The 21,273-nt window shown below is 41.3% G+C and overlaps 2 protein-coding genes across 2 annotated transcripts; both read right to left on the bottom strand.

Annotated features, from left to right (window-relative positions):
• Positions 1-1,827: 1,827 nt before the first annotated feature.
• LOC102712743 lies at positions 1,828-5,706 on the bottom strand. Its single transcript, XM_006658841.3, has 3 exons — positions 5,438-5,706; positions 2,813-4,988; positions 1,828-2,383 (listed from the first exon to the last, which is right to left on the bottom strand). The coding sequence occupies exons 1-3, from the start codon at positions 5,704-5,706 to the stop codon at positions 1,937-1,939; spliced, it is 2,892 nt and encodes a 963-aa protein (XP_006658904.2). The 3' UTR covers positions 1,828-1,936.
• A 3,207-nt stretch (positions 5,707-8,913) lies between these two features.
• LOC102712463 (mediator of RNA polymerase II transcription subunit 12) lies at positions 8,914-21,005 on the bottom strand. The gene is made up of 12 exons (XM_006658840.3): positions 20,683-21,005; positions 19,053-19,112; positions 18,695-18,800; positions 18,474-18,536; positions 17,618-17,671; positions 17,395-17,502; positions 16,824-16,973; positions 16,177-16,518; positions 13,772-16,071; positions 10,585-13,113; positions 9,993-10,311; positions 8,914-9,863 (listed from the first exon to the last, which is right to left on the bottom strand). The coding sequence occupies exons 1-12, from the start codon at positions 20,808-20,810 to the stop codon at positions 9,426-9,428; spliced, it is 6,597 nt and encodes a 2,198-aa protein (XP_006658903.2). The 5' UTR covers positions 20,811-21,005; the 3' UTR covers positions 8,914-9,425.
• Between the last annotated feature and the right edge of the window lie 268 nt (positions 21,006-21,273).

The raw sequence follows: 21,273 nt of genomic DNA, 5'->3' as shown, positions 1-21,273 counted from the left end.
CCTTATTTTAGTATTGAAGGCAACTGTAGCAGAAGACTAATGGCAAGTTGACTCTGCAAATAATTTACACGGTTTGTACGAAAATATTTGTCACACCGATGTATTAGTGCCATATTTCTAACAACTGCAAATGGAGAACGTTACAGTCTTTAGTTACCCCGTAAAGTCATCGATACCGAATAATTATTTATTAGTAGAACAGATCATATCCTAAACGAGCCGAGCCCGAGCAAGATCACGAATAACTCACAAACTTAATAGGATCGGTTTGAATAGATTAAGTTTGATCCAAACCCAACAAAGTCATGATTTCTGGCTCATTACTGGTAAAGTTTTAGGGTTGTGTATTGATGTGTCCTCTCCCCGTTCGTCTCCCGTTCTCGTACGGCACTACGCGGTAGGACGGGCGGCACGTCGAGAGCCCAAGATGCCAAGTCCCAGAGTCCCGAGACGTCGGCCCGCCACCTACGCCTACGCCTGCGCCTGCGCCGCCGTCCGGCTACCTGTGCCTCGACGACTGCCCCACCATCTGTGCCTCGGCTGCGCGACTGCGCCTTTCCACCTGCGACTGCTAGAGGATTTTTTTTTTCAAAGCTTATGAGCCAGCTCAAGCCTGTCCACGAGCCGAGCTGAGTTTGGTTTTTAAGCTTGGTTGGAGTATCAAGCCGAGCCTCGGCTCAGCTAGATTCCACCCCTGCTTATGACCCCCGTACAGAATCCTGGCCACATATACTACTACACACTCAAAATTATACTCATACACATGTAAATATATTATCTGACACACGCTCAAAGAGACATCTAGCGTTACATTCTTGATTACACATTTACACTGGATTTCTATTGAAAGTCCACTTGTATATGTGTAATAGTGTAATATTTAGTAGACATCAAAATATAAAATCAAACCACATGTGCTTTCCAGAATAGCGGCCTCCTTGGAAAAAAGAGAGAAGATTTTGAAAGGAGATTTTCATATTTAAAAAAAATCCTATTTTGTCATTACATTCCTTAATCCCAATCACATCTCGAGGCAATTTTTAATAGAGATAGTACCACGATTGTAGGATAGCAAGAATGTTAAGATAGATCGATCTAATACCCGTTGAAGTTCACGTGCTTCTCTGGGAGAAAAATGGACACAAAACAATAGCTGAAAACCGGCTCTCGTTCTGCCGGCCTTCTCAGGGAAAAACTCATGGCCCGCATTTGAGTAACACGTGGCAAGTACAAATTGGGCCTTCTTTTCTTTCATCTGGGCTTTTAGAGTGCTGGTGCGTGATTAGGGCCCAGTGGGCCATCTTTCCAGGCTTTGGTCGATCTCCGTGGGCCCCGAGCAGACAAGCACACAAGCAGGGGCGAGCCAGCCAGACAGAGCGCGCCGGCGACGAGAAGCTCAGGCATCGACGGCGCCGCCCGACAAGACGAGTCCGCTCCTGTCCATGGACGACGGTGAATCGTACTGGTACCTCTCCTCCTCCACCGCGGTTGCTGCTCCCACCCTCCTTTTCTCTGGGTGTGGGCTGCGCTCGCCGGAGATCCATCCGCCGCACTACATGCGCTGCTGCCGTTTGGTTAAATGCCTGAACCCACTTACCTTGTTGCTACCACCAGGGAACGCGATATGCGGCACATCGATGGCATTCAAGTTGAATGGATGCGCGTAAATTTGTGTTTCAGCCATCAAATAACAAGGGATTGGTAAGTTTTAATGCTCCTTCCTTGGTCACTGTAGGGTATCACCTAAGATGACAAGAGAGCTGCCACAATTCGCCCCTAGTGGGGATCAGTTCTACCTAATTCAATTATTCTATTGCAATCTTAGAATTTTGTACATTCAACATTGTAGGAGCCCAACTGTATCATAGATAGGATTGTCATGAAGAAATTGAACCTGTTTATTACAAAAGGTTTTACTACAATATCACATAAATAGTCACATGACACTGCTGATGCCCCGAACCCATTCACGACCCATCAACTCTTTTGCTCTGGCCACAAGAGTGGAAAGCTCTGTGCTGTGCTCCATGAGTCCTGCATCACCCGAGAACAACCTGTAGTATTCAGACCTTGAGGGTGTATGCTCCACCATTGATAGTGCTTCCTCCATCCTGCACTTGCGGAAATCGTTTGCATAGCGAGAATTCAACTCCATCAAGTATATGGCATGTTGAACAACCACCCTCCTAATGCTGGGACAATGAGCACTGGGTCTCATATGTGCATTGAGTACATCAACAAGCCTCTTTACGATTTTTTCCTTAATCTGACCATGCTCTAGTTCTCGGACAAAGTCTTTAGGAATGACTTTACATATTTGTGAACTAAGGCCAATAAGGGCCTCTAATTCTGCCCTTTCAGCATCCATTATCCCTTCCAGCACCTGTAGTGTAAATAGCTATGTCATGTTAGTCAATAAAAGCATAATTAGTAAACACATAATTTGACAGACTTTACCTACATTTTACCCATTGAATTAGTTTGGTCACCCAGGGTGTTTCCATTAGTACATTTAGTTGTGCAATGCACAATTATTCTTGCACGTTGCAGGGTTCAAAATAGTCATTTTTGTGACATAACTAACAATGCTATCAATATTAAGAGCACAGATGTGTATGTTTATTAACATTTGTTCAAAAAAAAAAGGTTAAAACTGCATGTCAGTTTCCCCTAACAGTTAACAATTTATGAAAAAAATGTAAAGACTGTATGTACATGCAAATAGTAAATCACTGTATCCACCTGCAATATTGCACTTGTAACTTGATTAGCACTCTCTCTCACACACACAAGAAGAATTTGTAGCACTCACCTCTCGCAAGGTGTGAGATAGTTCCTTCAGGTCTGAGGTGCTGAGCACAGCCTGAGCATGCTCGCATATATTCCACAACAGGATTGCTGCTATACATTTGCACCTGTCGTCATGGATCATAGTTGTAAGTTCTTTAATGAACACATACCCTGGTTCCATTAACATAACCAAACAGTTATTGGTACTCTCCATTGCCAGCATTGCAAGTGCTTGACCAGCAGTTATCCATAGCGAGTGATTGGAATTTGTACTCGAGGATGGATCTCGGCTGAGAAATGCATGCATCAAACTGCTGATGATCACTCGGATTTGCCCGATGTACTCACTAGTGTTTCTATCCATGGCAAGGTATTTCAATATTTCTGCTGCCAACTGCTTTAGCTCATGGCTGCTCCCACTGTCATCCAAGATCTCTGCAAGGTTGCTCAATACAAAGGGGTGTTCCAAAATCTGCTGCCGCAGAGTTACACCTAACTTTCCTCCAGTGCTTGCTAGTCTTCTCAGCACCCTAAGTGACAAACCTGCCAGCATTATTTTGTGTCCTTCGTTATTACTTGTCATACAATTTCTGTAGCTTGTAAGATCTATCATCTTTGAGATGAGACCTGTAGCTCTGCTGATTTCCATGCAGTTTCCAGGATCAAAGTTAGCAAGCCTCTCAAGAATTAGTAGTCCTTGTACAGGGAGGAAATCTTGGTCCATGGATGGCTCCTCCTCTGGAATTGACCAGTATTTTGTGATCCGCTTCCAGCATCTGAGCATACATGAGTTTTGTTCCTCCGTGTTAGATGGCTCATCCACCGGAATTAAACAGTACATTGCCATCTGTTTCAAGTATTTAAGTACTGGGGAGTTCTGTTCGTCCATGCCAGCTTGCTGAATTGGTAAGTCTTCTCTTCCCTGTTGGCTATCAATGAAGAGAAAATGATCCCTTGTTATCTGTCGATGGTCAGTGTCTAGAAGAGAGGCTACAAGCTGCGTTGCACCAGGGATTTGAACAACTCGGAGACTACCAGCAAGCTCGGCAGTGGTCTTCGCGGCGAATAATCTGATGTCTGCATCGGCATGACTTGTCCAGCCCAGCATATCGAACAGCGACGCTACTGTCTTCGTGGCATTGGTGAGTTTTTTCATGGTTTTAGTCCTTAACTGCTCCTTTTTAAGAAAGTTGTGCAGCATCTGAACCCCATAGAGCTTGTTCCTTGATGAGTCTGATTTGAGGGAATCCATTGCAAAGTTAACAAGGTTGATCTTCTTTGGAACAAGAACAGCCCCTCCCATGCATTTCTCGAAGGCATATGCATAGTACAAATTGACATATTCCACTCCCAGCTGACCTCTAAGTCCGCCATTGCGGATGAGGGATCTCCGAGGGATGAACGAAAAGACCTCCAGCAAGCAGGCCATAATGTAGAGAATCCCTTGCCCAAGCACCACCACGTAGAAGATGTTTAGAGATGGGTTGAGGTTCTTTCTGCTATCCTTACTAGTACCATCTGCAGTGTAGTCCTGTTGTATAAGGCGTATCAGTGAGAGGACGATGCGCACACCCGCTGCTGGAATCTGGAAGTTGCCGAACGACACCACCACTAAAGCATAAAGCTGGTACACGATCATCGCATATGGAGAGAGCTCGAAGATGAACATTAGCACCACTATCGCAGAAAGCATGCCCAAGTTTAGGATGGTTTGACGCCAAGCTAACTGTTTGCTGCTCAGAACACTGTCTACCAGTTTCTTGATACATGGGAGCCGCAACCTGCTGATTGTCGCTAGGACGACAAAGAAAGATGGTACCAGGTACAATAGCCACATGATCTTTGTGGGAATTAATTCTTGAAATTCATCCTTTTGTTTTGATATATCAATACACGGAGCGATCAATAGGATTGCAAGTAATGGGCTCCACAATGAGATGGCACGTCGTAGCGGATTGCTTAGTAGTTTTAGAGCTCTTGGAGACAGCATCTGGCCAATTGCAACTAGCATTGCCATATCCACAAGTAGAGCCACCAATATGCCACTATTGGAATGTTGATAATAGCGTGATAGGATCACCAGTATAACGGAAAAATATACTATCACAGTCAGGAGCCCGTTCCATCCAAGAAGTCTAAAAGCTCCTCTAGTACTGAAAAACAGTTGGTAATCTAATCTGTTACCGTGGCTAAACATCCTGCATGCAGAAGTAGAAAAACACAGCGTATAGTAATATGTAAAATAATAATAGATTTTATTTAAATAAGGATGTTTTTCATCATTTTGCTCCACACAAATGCAAAGTAGGTGAAACTTTGAATAAGGATGCCCTTATCTTTGTTCAAAGTGAAACTCTGATGTGTGAAAATTGTTCCTTTGTTCTAACTGGTTTAAAATGAAATATTGAATTATGTTTGGGCAAGCAACACAAGTTGATACTCTACTAGAGGTAAGATCTAATAATAAGGGAAGAGGGAAGTAATAAGAGGTAAGACTTCCTACTTTGCATATATTAAAGAATACCAAATATACATGTTTATAGTACCAAATACTATATGTCGTAAAGCGAACTCGCATCAACAAGCAAGTGCCTACTTTGCTAGCATATGCATGCCAGCTGAAAAACGCCCGAAGAAAACCTTATACCTTGCAGCTTCGAGGAAAACTATAGCTGTGGCGAACCAAAAATCATCGCCACGACGGAGCACCGAGGGGTAGCCGCCGAGCAGCACGACGGTCGCCCAGGTGAACCCCAGCGTGCCCAGGGCGTTGCCCACCCTCTCCACCGTCGCCACGACGTGAACGAACCAATTCAGCTGCCTCTCTGGCGCGGCCATCTTGCCTTTGCCTTCCCCCTGTGCCCGTGTTCTCACGCTCACGCTGCGTTCCCCGCCGCCGCCGGTGCTGCTCTCCATGGCTACGACGACCGGCGCTCGTACCGCGATTTTATGCCTGCCTCAACGCATGATATACGCAGTGGTTTCCACTAAACATGAGGAGAAGCTACGTACGCTTGCTGTTTTTGCATTGGGTCAAAAACGAACTCTGCCTAGCTTTTGCTTCTGGCTACGGTAAAGTATGTACCTTCTTCTGTACAGTTAGAGCCCACCGGTATCTAGTAATCCATTCTTCCCTAAATATTTGACGCCCTTGATTTTTTTATGCATGTTTTACTATTCATCTTATTTAAAAAATTTACATAATTATTCATTATTTTTATATCATTTCATTTATTGTAAAGTATACTTTTATGCATATATATAGCTTTACATATTTGATAAAAATAATTTAAATAAGACGAATAGTCAAACGTTTATAAAAAAGTAATATCACGTAAAGCTCAACGTACAGATTTACCACGTCATCATCTACTAGCAATTAATATTCTATGATATATTAAAGCAAATGGACCAAGGATATTACATCATTTATAATTTATTATATTATAAAGCTCAACGTATATGCAAGCTTACCAAATTATTATTCCAACGTTATTTTCACAATATTTCAACATATATATACCCATCATTTCTATAATATATATTTAACAATCATTTATCCGTATTCTGCAGCAAAGCGTATGCCATCTCACAATTATTTTAGGGGTACTCCGGTGCATAATACCGGCAGTAGTATTTAATCGACGATAGTAGTATTTAATCGATACCGTTGATCTATTTTTATCGAACAATTGTAATTAAATTATTACCAATAAATTTGAAGGGGTAATACCATCCTTTTTACCGTGGTCTTTATTGCCAAAAAACATAATTACAAAAATACTACTAATTAATTAATTAAAAAATATTATAATATTCTTTTAAATCAGACTGAGATTAGTTCTACGAGTAGTATAATAGAATGCAGCGTAGAGGGACCCTTATTTTATTATTTTAGTATCGAAGGCTACTGTAGCAGAAGGCTCGTGGCAAGTTGACTTTGCAAATAATTCACACGGTTTGTACGAAAATATTTGTCAGCCGATGTATTAGTGCCATCTTTCTAATAACTGCAAATGGAGAACGTTGCAATCTCTAGTTACCTCCGTAAAGTCATCGAGACTCAATAGCTATTTATTAATAGAACAGGTCAACTATGACTTATGACCCCGGTACGGAATCCTGGCCACATATACTACTACACAATCAACAATCAAGATCATACTCATACACATGTGAATACATTCTCTAACACACGCTCAAAAGAGACGTCTAGCTTTACATTTTTTATTATACATTTACACTGGATTTCGGTTGAAAGTCCACTTGTATATGTGTGATACTGTAATATTTAGTAGTCATCAAAATATAAAATCTAGTGGGTTGAGTCATGCACCCAGGACTCCACCACACTACATGTGCTCTCTCAAATAGCGGCCTCTTTTGGAAAAGAAAAAAGAGAAGATTTTGAAAGGAGATTTTTCATATAAAAAATCCTATTTTGTCATTACATTCCTTAATCCCAATCACATTTTGAGGAAAATTTTAATAGAGTAGTACCATGAGTGTAGGATATGGAGGAGTAAGAATATTAAGATAGATCGATCTAGTGCAAAAAAATTTTAGAAATATTATTATTTTAATAGAAAATCGTAAAATTAGAGGCCGTGTCGAACTGTCATAATTTTATAGGCCACATATCGAACGGTCAGTAGTCGACTGAGGAGGAGATCAGATGGCTGCGAGTTCGACAGGGTTGCCCCTGTCGAACTGCTGGTTGATCGATAGGGGTGGTGAGAGGGCCCAATTGGCCTACAGCAGTTCGACAGGGATGGTGGGAGGGCCCTATCGTTCGGCAGCAGTTCGACAGACCCCGCGGCGCCAAGTGGTAGGCCCAGTCAAACGTTGGTTGTTCGATAGGGGCCCTGTTGAAAAAAAAACAGTTCAACAGGGCCCAATCGACTACCCACTGTTCGACTGAATGCTAAATTTGCGATCTTCCGTACATGGCCTCTAATTTTGCGATTTTCTATTAAACTAATAATATTTCTTAAAAAATCATCTAATACCTGTTGAAGTTCATGCGCTTCTCTGGGAGAAAAATGGACACAAAAACAATAAGGAAGACTGTAGCACGGAATCCCGTGCGACGGGACATATTAAGTGAAACCCCCTCCCCAGCTGCGTTAAGTGAGAGCAACGGCGGCAACAGACCGCGCGGTTGGCTCACTAATTCGTCCCATGGCACGGGATCCCGCTCTGCAGTCTTTTTGAAAACAATAGCTGAAAACCGGCTCATTCCCTGGGCCTTCTCGAGGAAAAACTCATGGGCCATATTTGAGTAACACCTCGCAAGTACAAATTGGGCCTTCTTTTCTTGCATTTGGGCTTTTAGAGTGCTGTTCTTAAAGGCTCACTGTTTGTTTTTTTTTTCAGTGGATGCATATTTAACAATCTATGGTTCAGTCTTAGCAGTTAGCACCCGCCGCATAGCATTACCCAAGGCATTCCATAATCTGTTGAGGATCAGGAGTGATGGAACCTTACCTACCTATGGTCTTATGCATTATGTGTGATAAAAAAATACTTTGTAATTACTTGGTGCAAGTCATTTATTAGTTTTATAGTGTATATATTTACTTTATCTCTGTAAATAATTGTTCGTATGCCCAACCAATAATAACCTTGTAGAGCCTCGCATGATATAGATTATTGAGTAAATTATTGTCAAAAATTATAGACTTGATTATAGGATAAATTAAATATTTTAAGAAACAAACTCAACAAATAGGTTAAAATAAGTGGTTAAACAAACACAGTTACACGGTTAGCTAAGCCGCTAGGATCATGTGTCTCTGATATGTTGTTTGATACTGAAATGTGCACGAGAATATAAATGGATGCTTCCTGGTTAATGTGCGGCCATCAACAGTTTCGTCCTAGCCACAAGAGAGGACAGATGCAATCTATGCTCCAACAGGATCCTTTAACTTAAGTCACAGGACCGACATGTGGGCTCATGTCAGACCATGGACGGTGGGACCACATGTTTCAGACTCGGGGATCGATCGCTAGCTGTGACAACAGAAGCATGGGTAGGTTGGATTGGATGTTTGCACACCATACACCACACATCTGCCATTACAAAGAGAAAAAACACATCACTCTATCAGACAAGTCCGAAACAACAATATCAACCTTCCACTGAGGCCAGCCACCATGTAATATCTATATAATATTATCGTCATCAAGTAACAACCCAGCCAGCAGGGGCTAACTCACACTCGCACTAGGTTACATATCTAACGAAACAACAAATATATTCCTTTCGGCTCATCAGCCACTGCATGCAAATCTTCCTAACTTTGAATAAGCTACACACAGGGACTGCTACTTTCAGGGTTTCAGGGCGACGCTTGCTTTGACAAATGGATTAATGTTACATTATGTACACCAGTCGCTCCCGCAGGCCCTAGAAACAGCAACAATGCAGGGGCAAAGGGTAAGAAGATATTCTACATAAAGGCCCGCCCATAAGGCCAACAATGTCAACACAAAACTTCCTCCAAGAGGAGTTGTCATGGTGGGCGGCATGTATACCAGAAGCCCAATCTGGGTCCAAAACCGATTCCTCCTCAGTCCCCGTCTTGAATTCGTGCATACATGCATACATGAACTTACGATGGTACAAAGCATCAGCTGTCATCATCCAGAGACCCAATATAGGTTAATTCTGTCCTCCTCACCCTCACGGCACCCTTGAGCCAGCTACAAGCTTTCAAATTACCATGATCGCCAGCAACAGCACTGGAATTGTTGCTTCCAGACGACATGGAGGGGCAACTTGTACCATCTTCAAGCAATGTCCATGGATCTACCTCCATCTCTGGATCTTGGGTTGCAAACGCCGCCTTGTTTCTGATCGATATGTTAGTAGGAACCCAGCTGGTAGAGGTGCCTTTTTGTTGAGGACCTGAAGTAGACGTACTGCTCTGGAGTGGTGACAATGCAGCCAAAGACAACTGAGGTGGTTGGCATGATACACAAGGGTGGCGGGAAGGTGGGAGAACTGGCATGGCAGCTTGGATTCTTCGTTTGATTATTCCGGGCAACTCCAGATGATCTAGTGTAGACTGCAACATAAATCTAACATTAGAAGTGAAAAGGCAACATTGGTTCCAGAGGTGCAAGATCTATTGAAGATGATGATCTTTTATTACTGAAAGCCAAGTAACAGCATTTATTGATTCACATGAACTGACCTGTAAACCCTCGGCTGCTTCACTATTGAATGCAGGGAAATCTCTTGGAGTCCTAGTGGTTGACTTAGAAACTGACTTTGACTTCAGCCAACTTGGTTTGCCATTGCCAAGCAGTGCATGGAAAACACATATGAGCCTCTCAAAAAGACTTTCACCAGGGCGATCGAGGAGGACATCTAAGGGAGGTTCCAGCAACGAATCCACATCCCGCCTTAAAATAGTAGTATTGGTAGGAGGAAGGGGCAAATCTGCATCTTCATAAATTATGCGTGCTGCAAGCAGGCCTAGTATTGCAGAAGCAAGTGTATGTCTCATACTCCTGAATTATATAGTAAACATACGTAAGTGCAAGAGGCAACTATATTAATAGAAAAGAGAAGTACCACAACTTCCAATGAAAGAAGTGGAAAACATTCACAGTTGATCTACTGCCTACTAATATGAAACAGAAAGAAAGGGTAAAGAGTGCATTTCTTAATTATATGAAACATTGGACAACACGCATAGAAAAAAGTATATTTAATGATAACAATATTAGAAACAGTCACCAAGCTCAATTAATTTCAAATATGTTTTCTTAATTTAACCTCACCTATCCGCCATGATTAATGGAAGCAACCTAATGATAAATTGGAGGCGCAACCACACCGTTGCTCGCAGGGCAGATGCTGAAGGAGGAGTTGGATCATTACCAACTGGTGTACGCCTTCCAATATTTGGACTTCCGCCTCGAATTCCTTTACGAGTACTGGATTTGTTCGATGCTGCTTCAGTTCCTGAAGGAACTAAACCAGATTGTTTTGTACCATTCCTTGCTATTATTGCTTTGATGTGTTCACTGATAGTCCCCATTTGCTTCACCAGATCACCAGCAAATATACTACGAAATTCAGCTGAGCTTCTATCAATGCATGGCAACATTAATTCAGAAAGGGCTTTCTCAGTCAAATATTTATTGATAGATCTAATCCCTTCGAAGCTTCTATCCACATTATGGGGGGTAGCTTTGCTAGGCCTTTTAGCATCAGCAGATTCATCCACAACTTCTCCTTCCTCAATTGAAGTGACTTCCAATTTCCTCTTGGTACTTTTACTAGCTATTACATCACTAAGCAAGCTGGACCAACCCCATGGTTTCCAAATCTGTGTCTTTGTTGAGAGACCCTTTCTTTGAGCAATATGAACAAGTTGCTGTCTTGTGGATTTGCGTCCCAGGAGGGCATCTTGCCCTTGCAGGAGCCATTTGACATCCACAACAAGTGACTCTTGAAGCTTCCCAAGAAGATGAACAACTTCTGAGTAGAGAGGAGCAGCATCAGGTCTAGCGAGTAATCTAGACAGGATAATTTCAGTGAACCCTTTCTCACTATCAGAAAGAGCAAAGCTCTCAGCATTAGGGGACAAGGACTGAATTGCTTCTGCAACTGATGTATTGCCTGCTGCCACTTTTTCCAGAAGAGCTTGTTCATCTAAAAGAAACCTCAATTCGACCCATTGCCAATGGAACTTTGCCGGTTGGAGGGTATCTAGTAATTGTATAAGTCTGTCAGATAGTTTCAACTCATTTTCTTTTGCCTCACCAGACTCTGAAGCACTCGTACCATCTCCTGAAATAGCCCCAGGTGTTCTACAATCAACAAGAGAATTCAAAAAAAGCCGAGCACGAAGAGGTATAAAAGTTGTTGCTTTTGAACCCTTATCTGCGCTATGCATTTCAAGCATTGCCGCAAACTCTGAATCACCAACATCAGCAGACAGAAGATCATACAGCTGATGTGTATTACGGAAGCAGATATCCCGAAAAGGCTGATGCATGGTGATGTCATTTATTGCGTTTGACAGAGACTGATAAAGCTGCACATCTTCACGGTTAAAAGTATACCGCTTCCAAAGAACCATGGCAAAAATTGAATAGGCTGGAGGAAGGACCATACTTAAAGGAAGCATCCGCTGCAATCTTGAGAGTGCAAGAACATAGGACTCACCAAGAATATCTGCAATAAGCCCATCATAGACAGTTCTGCAGTTTCCCAACAGAATCCTAAACCAATGCACTAAAACTTCTACTGAATTCTCCATCTTAAATGTTCCAGTAGACCGTGATACACCATTTGTGCTTGACCTCAAACCTCTTAGGAGCTGCAAAATATCCAAACCCTCTTTTATTTTCAGGACAGCAACCATCCGCTCAAGATTAACAACTCCATGAATAATAGCTCCCACAACAAGTGCAGAAATAGCAGCGGCTACCTTTGTAGTTCTCCCAACAAAACCTTTCCCTGTGTTGCTTAGTTCATTTGTATGATTCCCATACACATCATGGGTCTCTGGAGATGGTTGAAACTGATTACGCTGAATCTTTGGAGGAGCAAAAGTTGCTGTAATAGCTGAAGATGCTTCAACTGCCAGAGCTATTTCAAATACACGGCTCAAGCGATCCCCAAGAGCATCTTTCAGTAAGCAAAGAGAAGTTATGTGGATGTGCAAAATGTGCCGAACAGAGCTCAATGAACTACCCATGGAAGAAACACCTTGATAGTTACCACCTGAAAGATCCAAATGTTTAGCTATTGCATGCCCAGCATTGACAACAATGGCAGAGACAGCAGAAGCAACGATTGAGGGGTCTCCATCTAGACTAGCTCCCCCATTTTGTCTGATACAATCTACTAACCCCAAAACAATGTCATGTGCAGTTTGATAGCTGTCTTCCCTCTCAACAGAGGGGCTCTTGGGTGCTGCAAAACCTTTCTTTTCCTCAGTTTGCCGCTGTATTATCTCCTTCATGTTTGGAACAATTCTTGAATTCCTTACATTTAATTTTTGACGGACCTGTTCATCTATCTCTTCGCCTGCTGAAACTCCAGAAGAAGAAACCAAATCACCATCAACTGATCGTCCATTATCAAGCTCAGCTAGCAGTCGCTGATCACATGTGGTTCTAAAACTTTTCTGCCACCTTGCAACGCTAGCAACATCCCCATATTTCTTCAAGAAATATCGAGTATAAGCAAATGCTCCTGAAGCAGGGTGCCTAGCAGTTGCTAACACAAAATTTCTGTTCATCGAAACACTTAAAACTTCAGGCAAGAGATCAGTTGCAAGAAGTATGTTCTCGTACCTGCACGCATTACATGCTAAAGCAATCAAAGGAAAGTCATGTAACAATATAGAAAAGTTTAAAGTGTTAGAAATAGAAGTCGTCACAAGAGTGAATATTTTATGCTTTTTGGTTGGTGAGCGACAAATTCTCTTCCTTGCGCTCTGATATACATTCATTTATTTCAAGTGATGCAATAGCATTCTGGTGGTTTTTGTTTTTCTTAGAAAAGGGTTTAACTGGACACCAACTTGACCAAGTACTTTCATGATTAGCCTTTGTCAACCAGTTTTGCCATTTGAATAACTATTCCCCCCATTGTATGAACAATAAGAAAAAGCTACAATGTAGATAAAAATATATAGAAGCACATATAAACAAAGAGTATGCAAACAGTGCCCGTTTATTGCAGAGATGGTGAATGTGTAAATACGTAGACTGCAGAGATCCTGCAAATATTGCCTGTTTGCCCTCATCACGTCCATGGGCAAGAAAAACACAAGTGACGTCATGAAAGAACATGCATTATATTGCAACAGTGAAGCAGAGATGAGAAATGAGTATCATTCTCTAGTGACAATAAGCTGAAGCATAATCCTTTGCTAGCTATAGGCTTCCCGTTTATTCAAATCAATCATTGAAACATTTGGGGAGTAGTACAATACCAAAAGCAACGTACCTTAGCAAGGATGAGAACACAAGTGCCTCACCAACCTGACAAACTTGGTTTTCTCTGTTTTTGATATGAGTGGCACTTCTCCCAATTTGACCTGAGGTTGCCATTCCACTACGAATTTTTGTTAACAGCCATACAAGAAACCTTGCACCAGAGGCTAAATCACAGCATATGTCCAATATATAGAGAATTGACAGCAATTCATCATCACCAAGCTTCCATTTCAATACAGTTTTATCATCAGACTGCGACGAAAAGGAACTTATGGAATTGCTAGCTTTAGAAGCAGTCATTTCATTTGCTTCAATAAGCTGTCTTACTGATTTTAACAACCAAACAGAAACAGATCTTCTTTCAAGCAATCTAAGTCTCTTCAACGATTTCCCAACTTCGGACAGATCCACTATCTTCATGTGATCAACATCTTTGATGTTGTCAACATCCATGCTAGGTTTATGGTGGGAACAGCCCACCTTGCTCTCACAAAGATGACTAGTTGATGCGCCTTGGCTGCCTTCAATTCTGGAAGCCGCAAGCTGTGCAAGACTTTGTGTTTTTCGAACCACCTTTGCCCTACCCCTAGAGGTTTGTTTAATGGATTTCTGTGCAGGTTCAACCTTAAAGGATTCATGCAACTTTGTCCCTTTCCTCACCCACCAAATATCTTCCTCATCTGATTGAATCAATGGGAACCCTTGTAAAGTAGTGGCCCTGTCATCCAATTTCTGCCTCTTGGTCCTCGCACAATCCTCACAATCATTTTTCACATCTACAGTATCAACTTGTGTGAGCGTTGAAGCTGACGATCCTTGGGGGTTTGTTTTGATTTGGCAATGCTCTGGTTCCACTGAATGAGGATTTGGAAAGCGTAACATGCTCGACACCAAAGTTTTCACATCTTCTACTTGTTCTGGCACCCTGCCATGCTTATCACCTCCTGATGCAAGGAGAAGATCACTTGCCTTCGGAACACAGGAACTTGAAACATATTCACCTCTGCTATTTGCATCAAATGATTGACCAGTTGAAAGTTCAGAAAGCACAAGACGACGTTCACTAGAATACGTTGACATCATCTCATACAACTGTTGCTCTTCAGTAACTCTATCTTCTTCAAGAATTTCAAATAAAGATGACCCAGGAAGCTGCTTCAGAATTCTGTGGTGTCTCCTCTTTCTTTCCATATCCAGCATTGTATCATTCTTATCGGTTATTCCACTAATAATTAGCTGCCTAACATAAGCCTGAGGACAAAATATGCCACTGCGGATAAGTTCTATGATGAGAACATCCACACGTTTAAAACCTGCAGAACTGCTAACCTCGTGTTGATCAAGCCAACACACAATAATATCATGCAGTGGACCAGGACTTTCAAAGACATCCTTCTTGTCCTTCTCTTCCACGTTCTTTGCATTGTTTCTCAATCCAGAGGAACCAGCCACTGTAGATGCTGCTAAAGAGGTGTCATTCAACAAAGAACCTTTAACAGTATTATTCACTGCAGTGCGACTGCTACTCTTAGAACGAGACAAATTATTTATCTCATCCATTTTATTCTTCAAGATGGAGACTGCCAGATGTATCTGAGATAAATCTCTTCGTCCTGTAAATTTTACATTCCGAAAGAGAGATGTACGGCAATCACGATAATCGCATGTTGCCCATTCACAAAGGAATAACACTGAGCAGATTAGGGATAACTCAACGGTCCCAATCCACATCAGAGAAGACTGCAAGCAAGGGCTAACTTCTTTAATCCATCTCTCCTCCATTAATGGATCAGACAAATCATTAAAGAGTGATGAATATGCCATTGTTAAATTTCCTGTAACAAGAGCCTTGTCCAAAGCTTGCACCACTTTGGCTGCACCATGCGCTTGAAAGTTAGGATTGGCGACTGTTGCAAGATCATATGTACGTTTTTGTATTGAACAAACAGCATAGCCACAGGACAAGTAACGATAAGCATCCTGCCTCTTTGAACCAGCAATACCACCACTACCAGTTATCTTCAGCAAGGCACCTCTACTGTAAACATCAGGAGCCACAAAAGACGGAAGAGGAAAGCAATCCAAAGAAACAAATGTATCCGGCACTGCAAGCACCATGTATCGCAGTAACTCAGCTATAACGGAAGAAATAGATGCCCTCTTGGGGTTATCAACAGCAGGAGCATCACTCAGACGTCTAACCAATATTTCCACAAACATACGCACATATGTTTGTGAGAGAGTGATGCTGTCAATAATACCAAGTGCCACAGACAAAAGAAGTTCTAAAGCCTCGATTGCAACTCTCTCCTGAATAAAGGGTAGAAGCAGATCACTGGTAAGTGAAGAGAATCAATGGAGAGAACCAAAACATTAATAAATATATGAAGTACTCAGTCAGCGAAATAAAAGCACCTGAAATTGGTTAAGTAACCATTCAATAAGTACTGAGGGAACAAGCAATTCTTCTGTGAGATGCCATTGAATAAGGCGAACCATGTACCACCATTTGAAGTGCACCAGAGGCTCATCTGTGTCTCCAACAGCTGGGGTTGCTTCACTTTTCATTTTTACTTGTGTGGCCCCAGAAATAAGAGCTGGCGATGACTGCTCTCTAAAAGATGGAGGCACCTCTTTCAAACAAAATTCATCCAAAAGCTGTTGTAAATATTCAATGACATCATTTGTCCATTGATTAGATCGATGATTGTCAGAACCTCCTGCTGATGAACTGACCGATGTTGATCGGACCTGTGGCTGTAATTAAGTAGATTTGGTTACAACAACGTCATATGTTGCTTTGAACTACTTTTGGTCTTGAAAACATGTTGTTTTGGGCATATTACAAGTTGAACTTTAAAAACTTTAACTATCAATATATTTCTAAATATGTAAATTGGATGGAAGACAGCCATATGTGTAGAAACATATTGTCAAATACTTTCATAAAATTATAATTTTGTTGTGTTATAAAAATATGTTATAATAGAATGTCCAAAACGATTTTTTCAAGCACGGAGCGAGAAGCAAGCATGGCTTAGGGTCAAAAAAGATATACAAACCTGATTGAGGTACGTGACTTTCACAAACCATGTCGCTCTTAATAATGGGACATTATATCGAGTGAGAACATCAAGAAGAGATTTCCTACGATAACCATGAGGAACATGTTCTGACAATGAACGCAATCGCTTGTTTGGCTGGGAAAGGGCCTGTATGGCAATAACATGTAAACAAATGTTACATTGGGCAGATACATGGCAGCAGTGATATCACAAAAGTAGAAAAAAGATGTAAACACAACCCAGTTTTCTTAGGTCATTTGACTTGGCATTGTTTCAACAGATGAGATGATAAGTTGCAACAGGTATGCCTCTATTCCAACACAAACTCGACCCTCTAACTTTGAGCAGTAAAGCAGTTTAAAGTCAAAGCAACACCAAGCAAAAAAGGAAGTTTGTCGTCAGTTGTATGCTAGACCCCTCCTTATTTAAAAAAGAATCAAACTAAAGCAGAAAGTATTAATCGACAACAAGCTCAAAGTAAGTGTTACAGAACTTAACAGTTCATAAATTATGCCAACAGTTCCTTTAAAAAAACATGTGAAAACAGATGACAGGTTAGTCTGTTGACCTCGGCCCATTTCCTGCGGGTGTCCTCATTACATGGCCTTTGCTCCGGATAAACTCCAGGTTTTATCAATAGTGATCCGAATAGAGGAACTCCATAAACTTGGCCAGCCTGCTAAAACAGGAAAATTAACTGGTCTGCTTGATATAATACCAGGCGATAATAAAAGAATTAAAGGCGTCCATGGGAGGTAAACACGTCCAAATCAAGAGATCGTCACAACTACCTTTCTCTTCTGTGCACGAGATTCATTGATAGCCCTCAAGCGCTTCTTTAGTGCCTTCAGCAAAGAGTGAAGAAGAAATTGTTAAATGTATAATTAGTACTATATCATAAATCAAAACAGACCACAAACAAAAACAAAAGGATAAAGCTATCAATAAAACCTGTTAATTAAATGTTGTCTCCATGCATTAACAAATTGTGGTGTCTTCAGCATTTAAAGCACTACCTCTTCAGCACACATATTTGTAATTACGCAGCTTATGCTACAAACAAGACTTTCCAAAAGAGAACAGAAACACACAACCCACGATGTGTAACCTAAGTTCTACAGCAACCTTTTTTTTGTCGGAGTACCTACTACCTCAGAATAAAGGTTCCTTGTCTAAATGTTTGTACCTGATGATAGCTGGTGCAACTGCAAGCCAGCAATAATCGTTAATAAAGACTTAATAGTCACTAGACTATCTATAATTGCAGTCTGTTCTAGGGCCTGTGAACTAGAGTTAACTAGAAAAATGGAAGAAGTTCTGAGATTTAGTCCTAATAGTTAGTGACATCTAATAACTAAAAGATACCAGGTTCATCTCAAGTCAAAGTCAAGGTAATCAAACAGCACAGGTAGTAAAATCAGCCAGACAGCAAGTCATGTCTTGATGCCAGATTGATGTACAAAGCATTGGAATTTGGAACAATGCATTGGTGCCAGTGGCAATTTTCTCCGTTACCATGAATGTTAATACCATTTGCTATTGCAAATAAGTTCATGTACTCACATTTCTTCCAAAAGAAACACACAGTGGCAAAATAAGATCATCTCACAAGCTGGTTGAAAAAAAATATTGGCCAAGTTTACTCACCTCCTTGCATTTTATAACATCTGGCTTGCATTGGATATGGCTAAGTACAATCTCTCTGGCTTCCTATCTCCCAAAAAAAATAGAATCAGTAGACATTCGAGATTATTGGATTATGTCTAAACTCAATAAGCATAGCACAGATACATACATTAGTGAATTTCTAATTGGATTCAAACTCATAATACATTGTAGCTGTACACAACATTCATTTCCATACGCACCTCAATTCCTTCAACAGTCTCCTTATACCCAGATTGTACATATTCTTTCGTCAATGTCTCTTCTGGACAGTTAGGTGTTTGAGGATAGAAGTCAGGCGGTCCAAGCCTACAAAAAAAAAAGGAATTGTGTGCAGTTGGACCACATAAGATCAACTGAAGTAATATCATAGGATAAAAAGAACTAGTATGTGGCTATTGTTGCTAAAATGTGTTTTTTATGCAAAGAGTACAACCAAAGTTGAAATAGAGGGTAAAGAAAGTAAAGGAAATACAATCCCTCAGAGGTGAAGATCTAAAGTAATAAACACCCGTTTAACTCCCTGAATGAACTGTCTTTGGTTCAGAAGTATATGCATACTTGTTATTAAGTGGTTCTCTGTCACACTTTAGCTTGTAAGGAGCTAACTGCTGCTGCCGCCTGAAAACACGAATATAAGGAAGAAAAACAGATCAAAATTCAGTGATGGTGATAATGAAATTGCACAAGATTAGTTTTGAATTAGGTACCCACTTTTGTTGACAATAAACTGATACTAACAAAGTGATTATGAATTGTAACAGTAGCAAATTTGCTGCACACTTCAACAACATTACTTCCAGTTATTGGACATTACAATGGAGGTGAATAATTGACAAAGCACATATTCTTTATTTCATGTTCAATTATATTCCATGTTGCTTTCTTTCCCAAGTACATGTCATTTCAGAATGTGAGCAGTCAAATTTTATAATAAACTTTTGCATCTAATATGCACAGAAACATTAGGATCTATCATGTGAAAATGGCATTAGTATATTTTTCATCAAAGGTACATTCGCATCATTATCTAACATTTTTTTGTGAAGATGTAATTAAAAAAATCATCAAGAAAGGTTACTGTGCCGATGTCCCAAATTCATAATCCATTTAAAAGAATGGACTGATGATGGTGTGTGTCTGCCACCTCACATACTTCCATTGCAGTTTTTATAGATTATTACATTGCCCCTTGAGTTTCTTAATAATACACAGCAAGACAATCTAGATGGATCAGCATAATTAAATTTAAGGTGACTATCCATATAGAAGAAAGGTGGGTAACATATTTCATGCAAAAAATGAATTTTATTTATTTTTGGCAATATTATGACATAATTTCCTTTGTCCATAGCAAAGCACACATGTGACAATTAAAAAAAATATGAAGCGGTAGTAAAGTTCTTGCAGTACTTCATTTGAATCATATATCAAAGAGAATAACTTCTACTTTCTCTTAGCGTACTACAGAGATTGAAGGATAATGCAATATCATAATGATAAAAGCTTAATAATCTATGGCATTATGTTTTCCAGAGCAGATTTCATATATATGATCTATACATTCTACATGATCGGATGGCAATAAGAAGTACAACTTGGGTTGAAGGATTTATCACATGCTGTATCAATAAATCTGAACTGATGGTTTTTTTACCTCCAAGACATGGTAACATAAGATTATGTAAGAATGATATATTAGCTTGATCTTTAACTGATAAATGAACAGACTGATGGATTATAGCTAACTTCTAGATAAAGTATATCATAACCATAAAAATGTCAGCGAGATCAGTTAAAGAAATATTTACTACGGAATTTTCCATTGCTTGATTGTAATTGAATAACGGTCTGTGTCAAGGTTATCAAGTCATTCTGTAATAACCGGAAATTCTACGTAGAACATTTGGCAAATTTGTTTATGGAAGTTACTTCATCCAAGTAATGCAAGTCATAAAACACTACGGGATCGTTATAGTTTGAATAAATGACACTATTGCGGTATCCGAAATGTAGACACGGCATATTGCCCACATATCAATTACACCTTGGAAGATCCCAACTACACCTTAGTAAATTCCAACTAAACAAGAGCATACCAGTGCAGCGCCACGGTAGGCTTACATGGATTAAAACAAGAAAAACATGCTGCATGGAACAAAAATAAAAAAGTGGAGCAATAGTGCGTCACCTCGAGCTCAGGGGATAGTTGGAGGCAGAGTATGGCGACGCGTCCAGCCTCGAGCTGTCTCTGCCACCTCCACCCACGCCACCGCCGCTAAAGCCGGAGGCGTTGCTGCCACCGGCGTACCTTTGCATCTCCCCCAGCAGGGGGTCAGCAGCATGCTCCCCGCAACATCCACAGGGATCAAGCTACAGGAGCGGCGCAGAAAACCCTAGGCATGGGGGCGGCCCAACCAAACCCCGCCAAAATTTGCACCCCTCCTGGAAACAAGCCGCCGCCGCCGCTATACTCAACTTAGGGCAAAGCGGAAAGCGGCTTCCAGATCTAGAAGGGAAGCTAAGGTCAAGGCGGAAGGAGGCCGGCTCGGGTGGAGAGGGACCGAGGAAGGGGAGGGGGGTGCGGCGCGCACCGGCGAGGCTGCGGGCGGGAGGGAGGGAGCGGGCCCTGGAGTCCGGTGGCGCGGCGAGGTCGGCGGGGGCTGGGGCGGCGGGCGGAGGGGACGGGGAGATCGACTAGGGTAAGTAGGGGGAGCGGGGGAGCAAAAGAGTCAGAGGCGGACTACGCTCGCTGCTAAGCTCGGGGAAATTTGACTATTTG

Source organism: Oryza brachyantha, chromosome 7 (genome assembly GCF_000231095.2).
Source record: "Oryza brachyantha chromosome 7, ObraRS2, whole genome shotgun sequence".
NCBI lineage: Eukaryota > Viridiplantae > Streptophyta > Magnoliopsida > Poales > Poaceae > Oryza > Oryza brachyantha.
The sequence above is the reverse complement of the archived record's forward strand: the minus strand, read 5'-3'. Positions and strand labels throughout refer to the sequence as shown.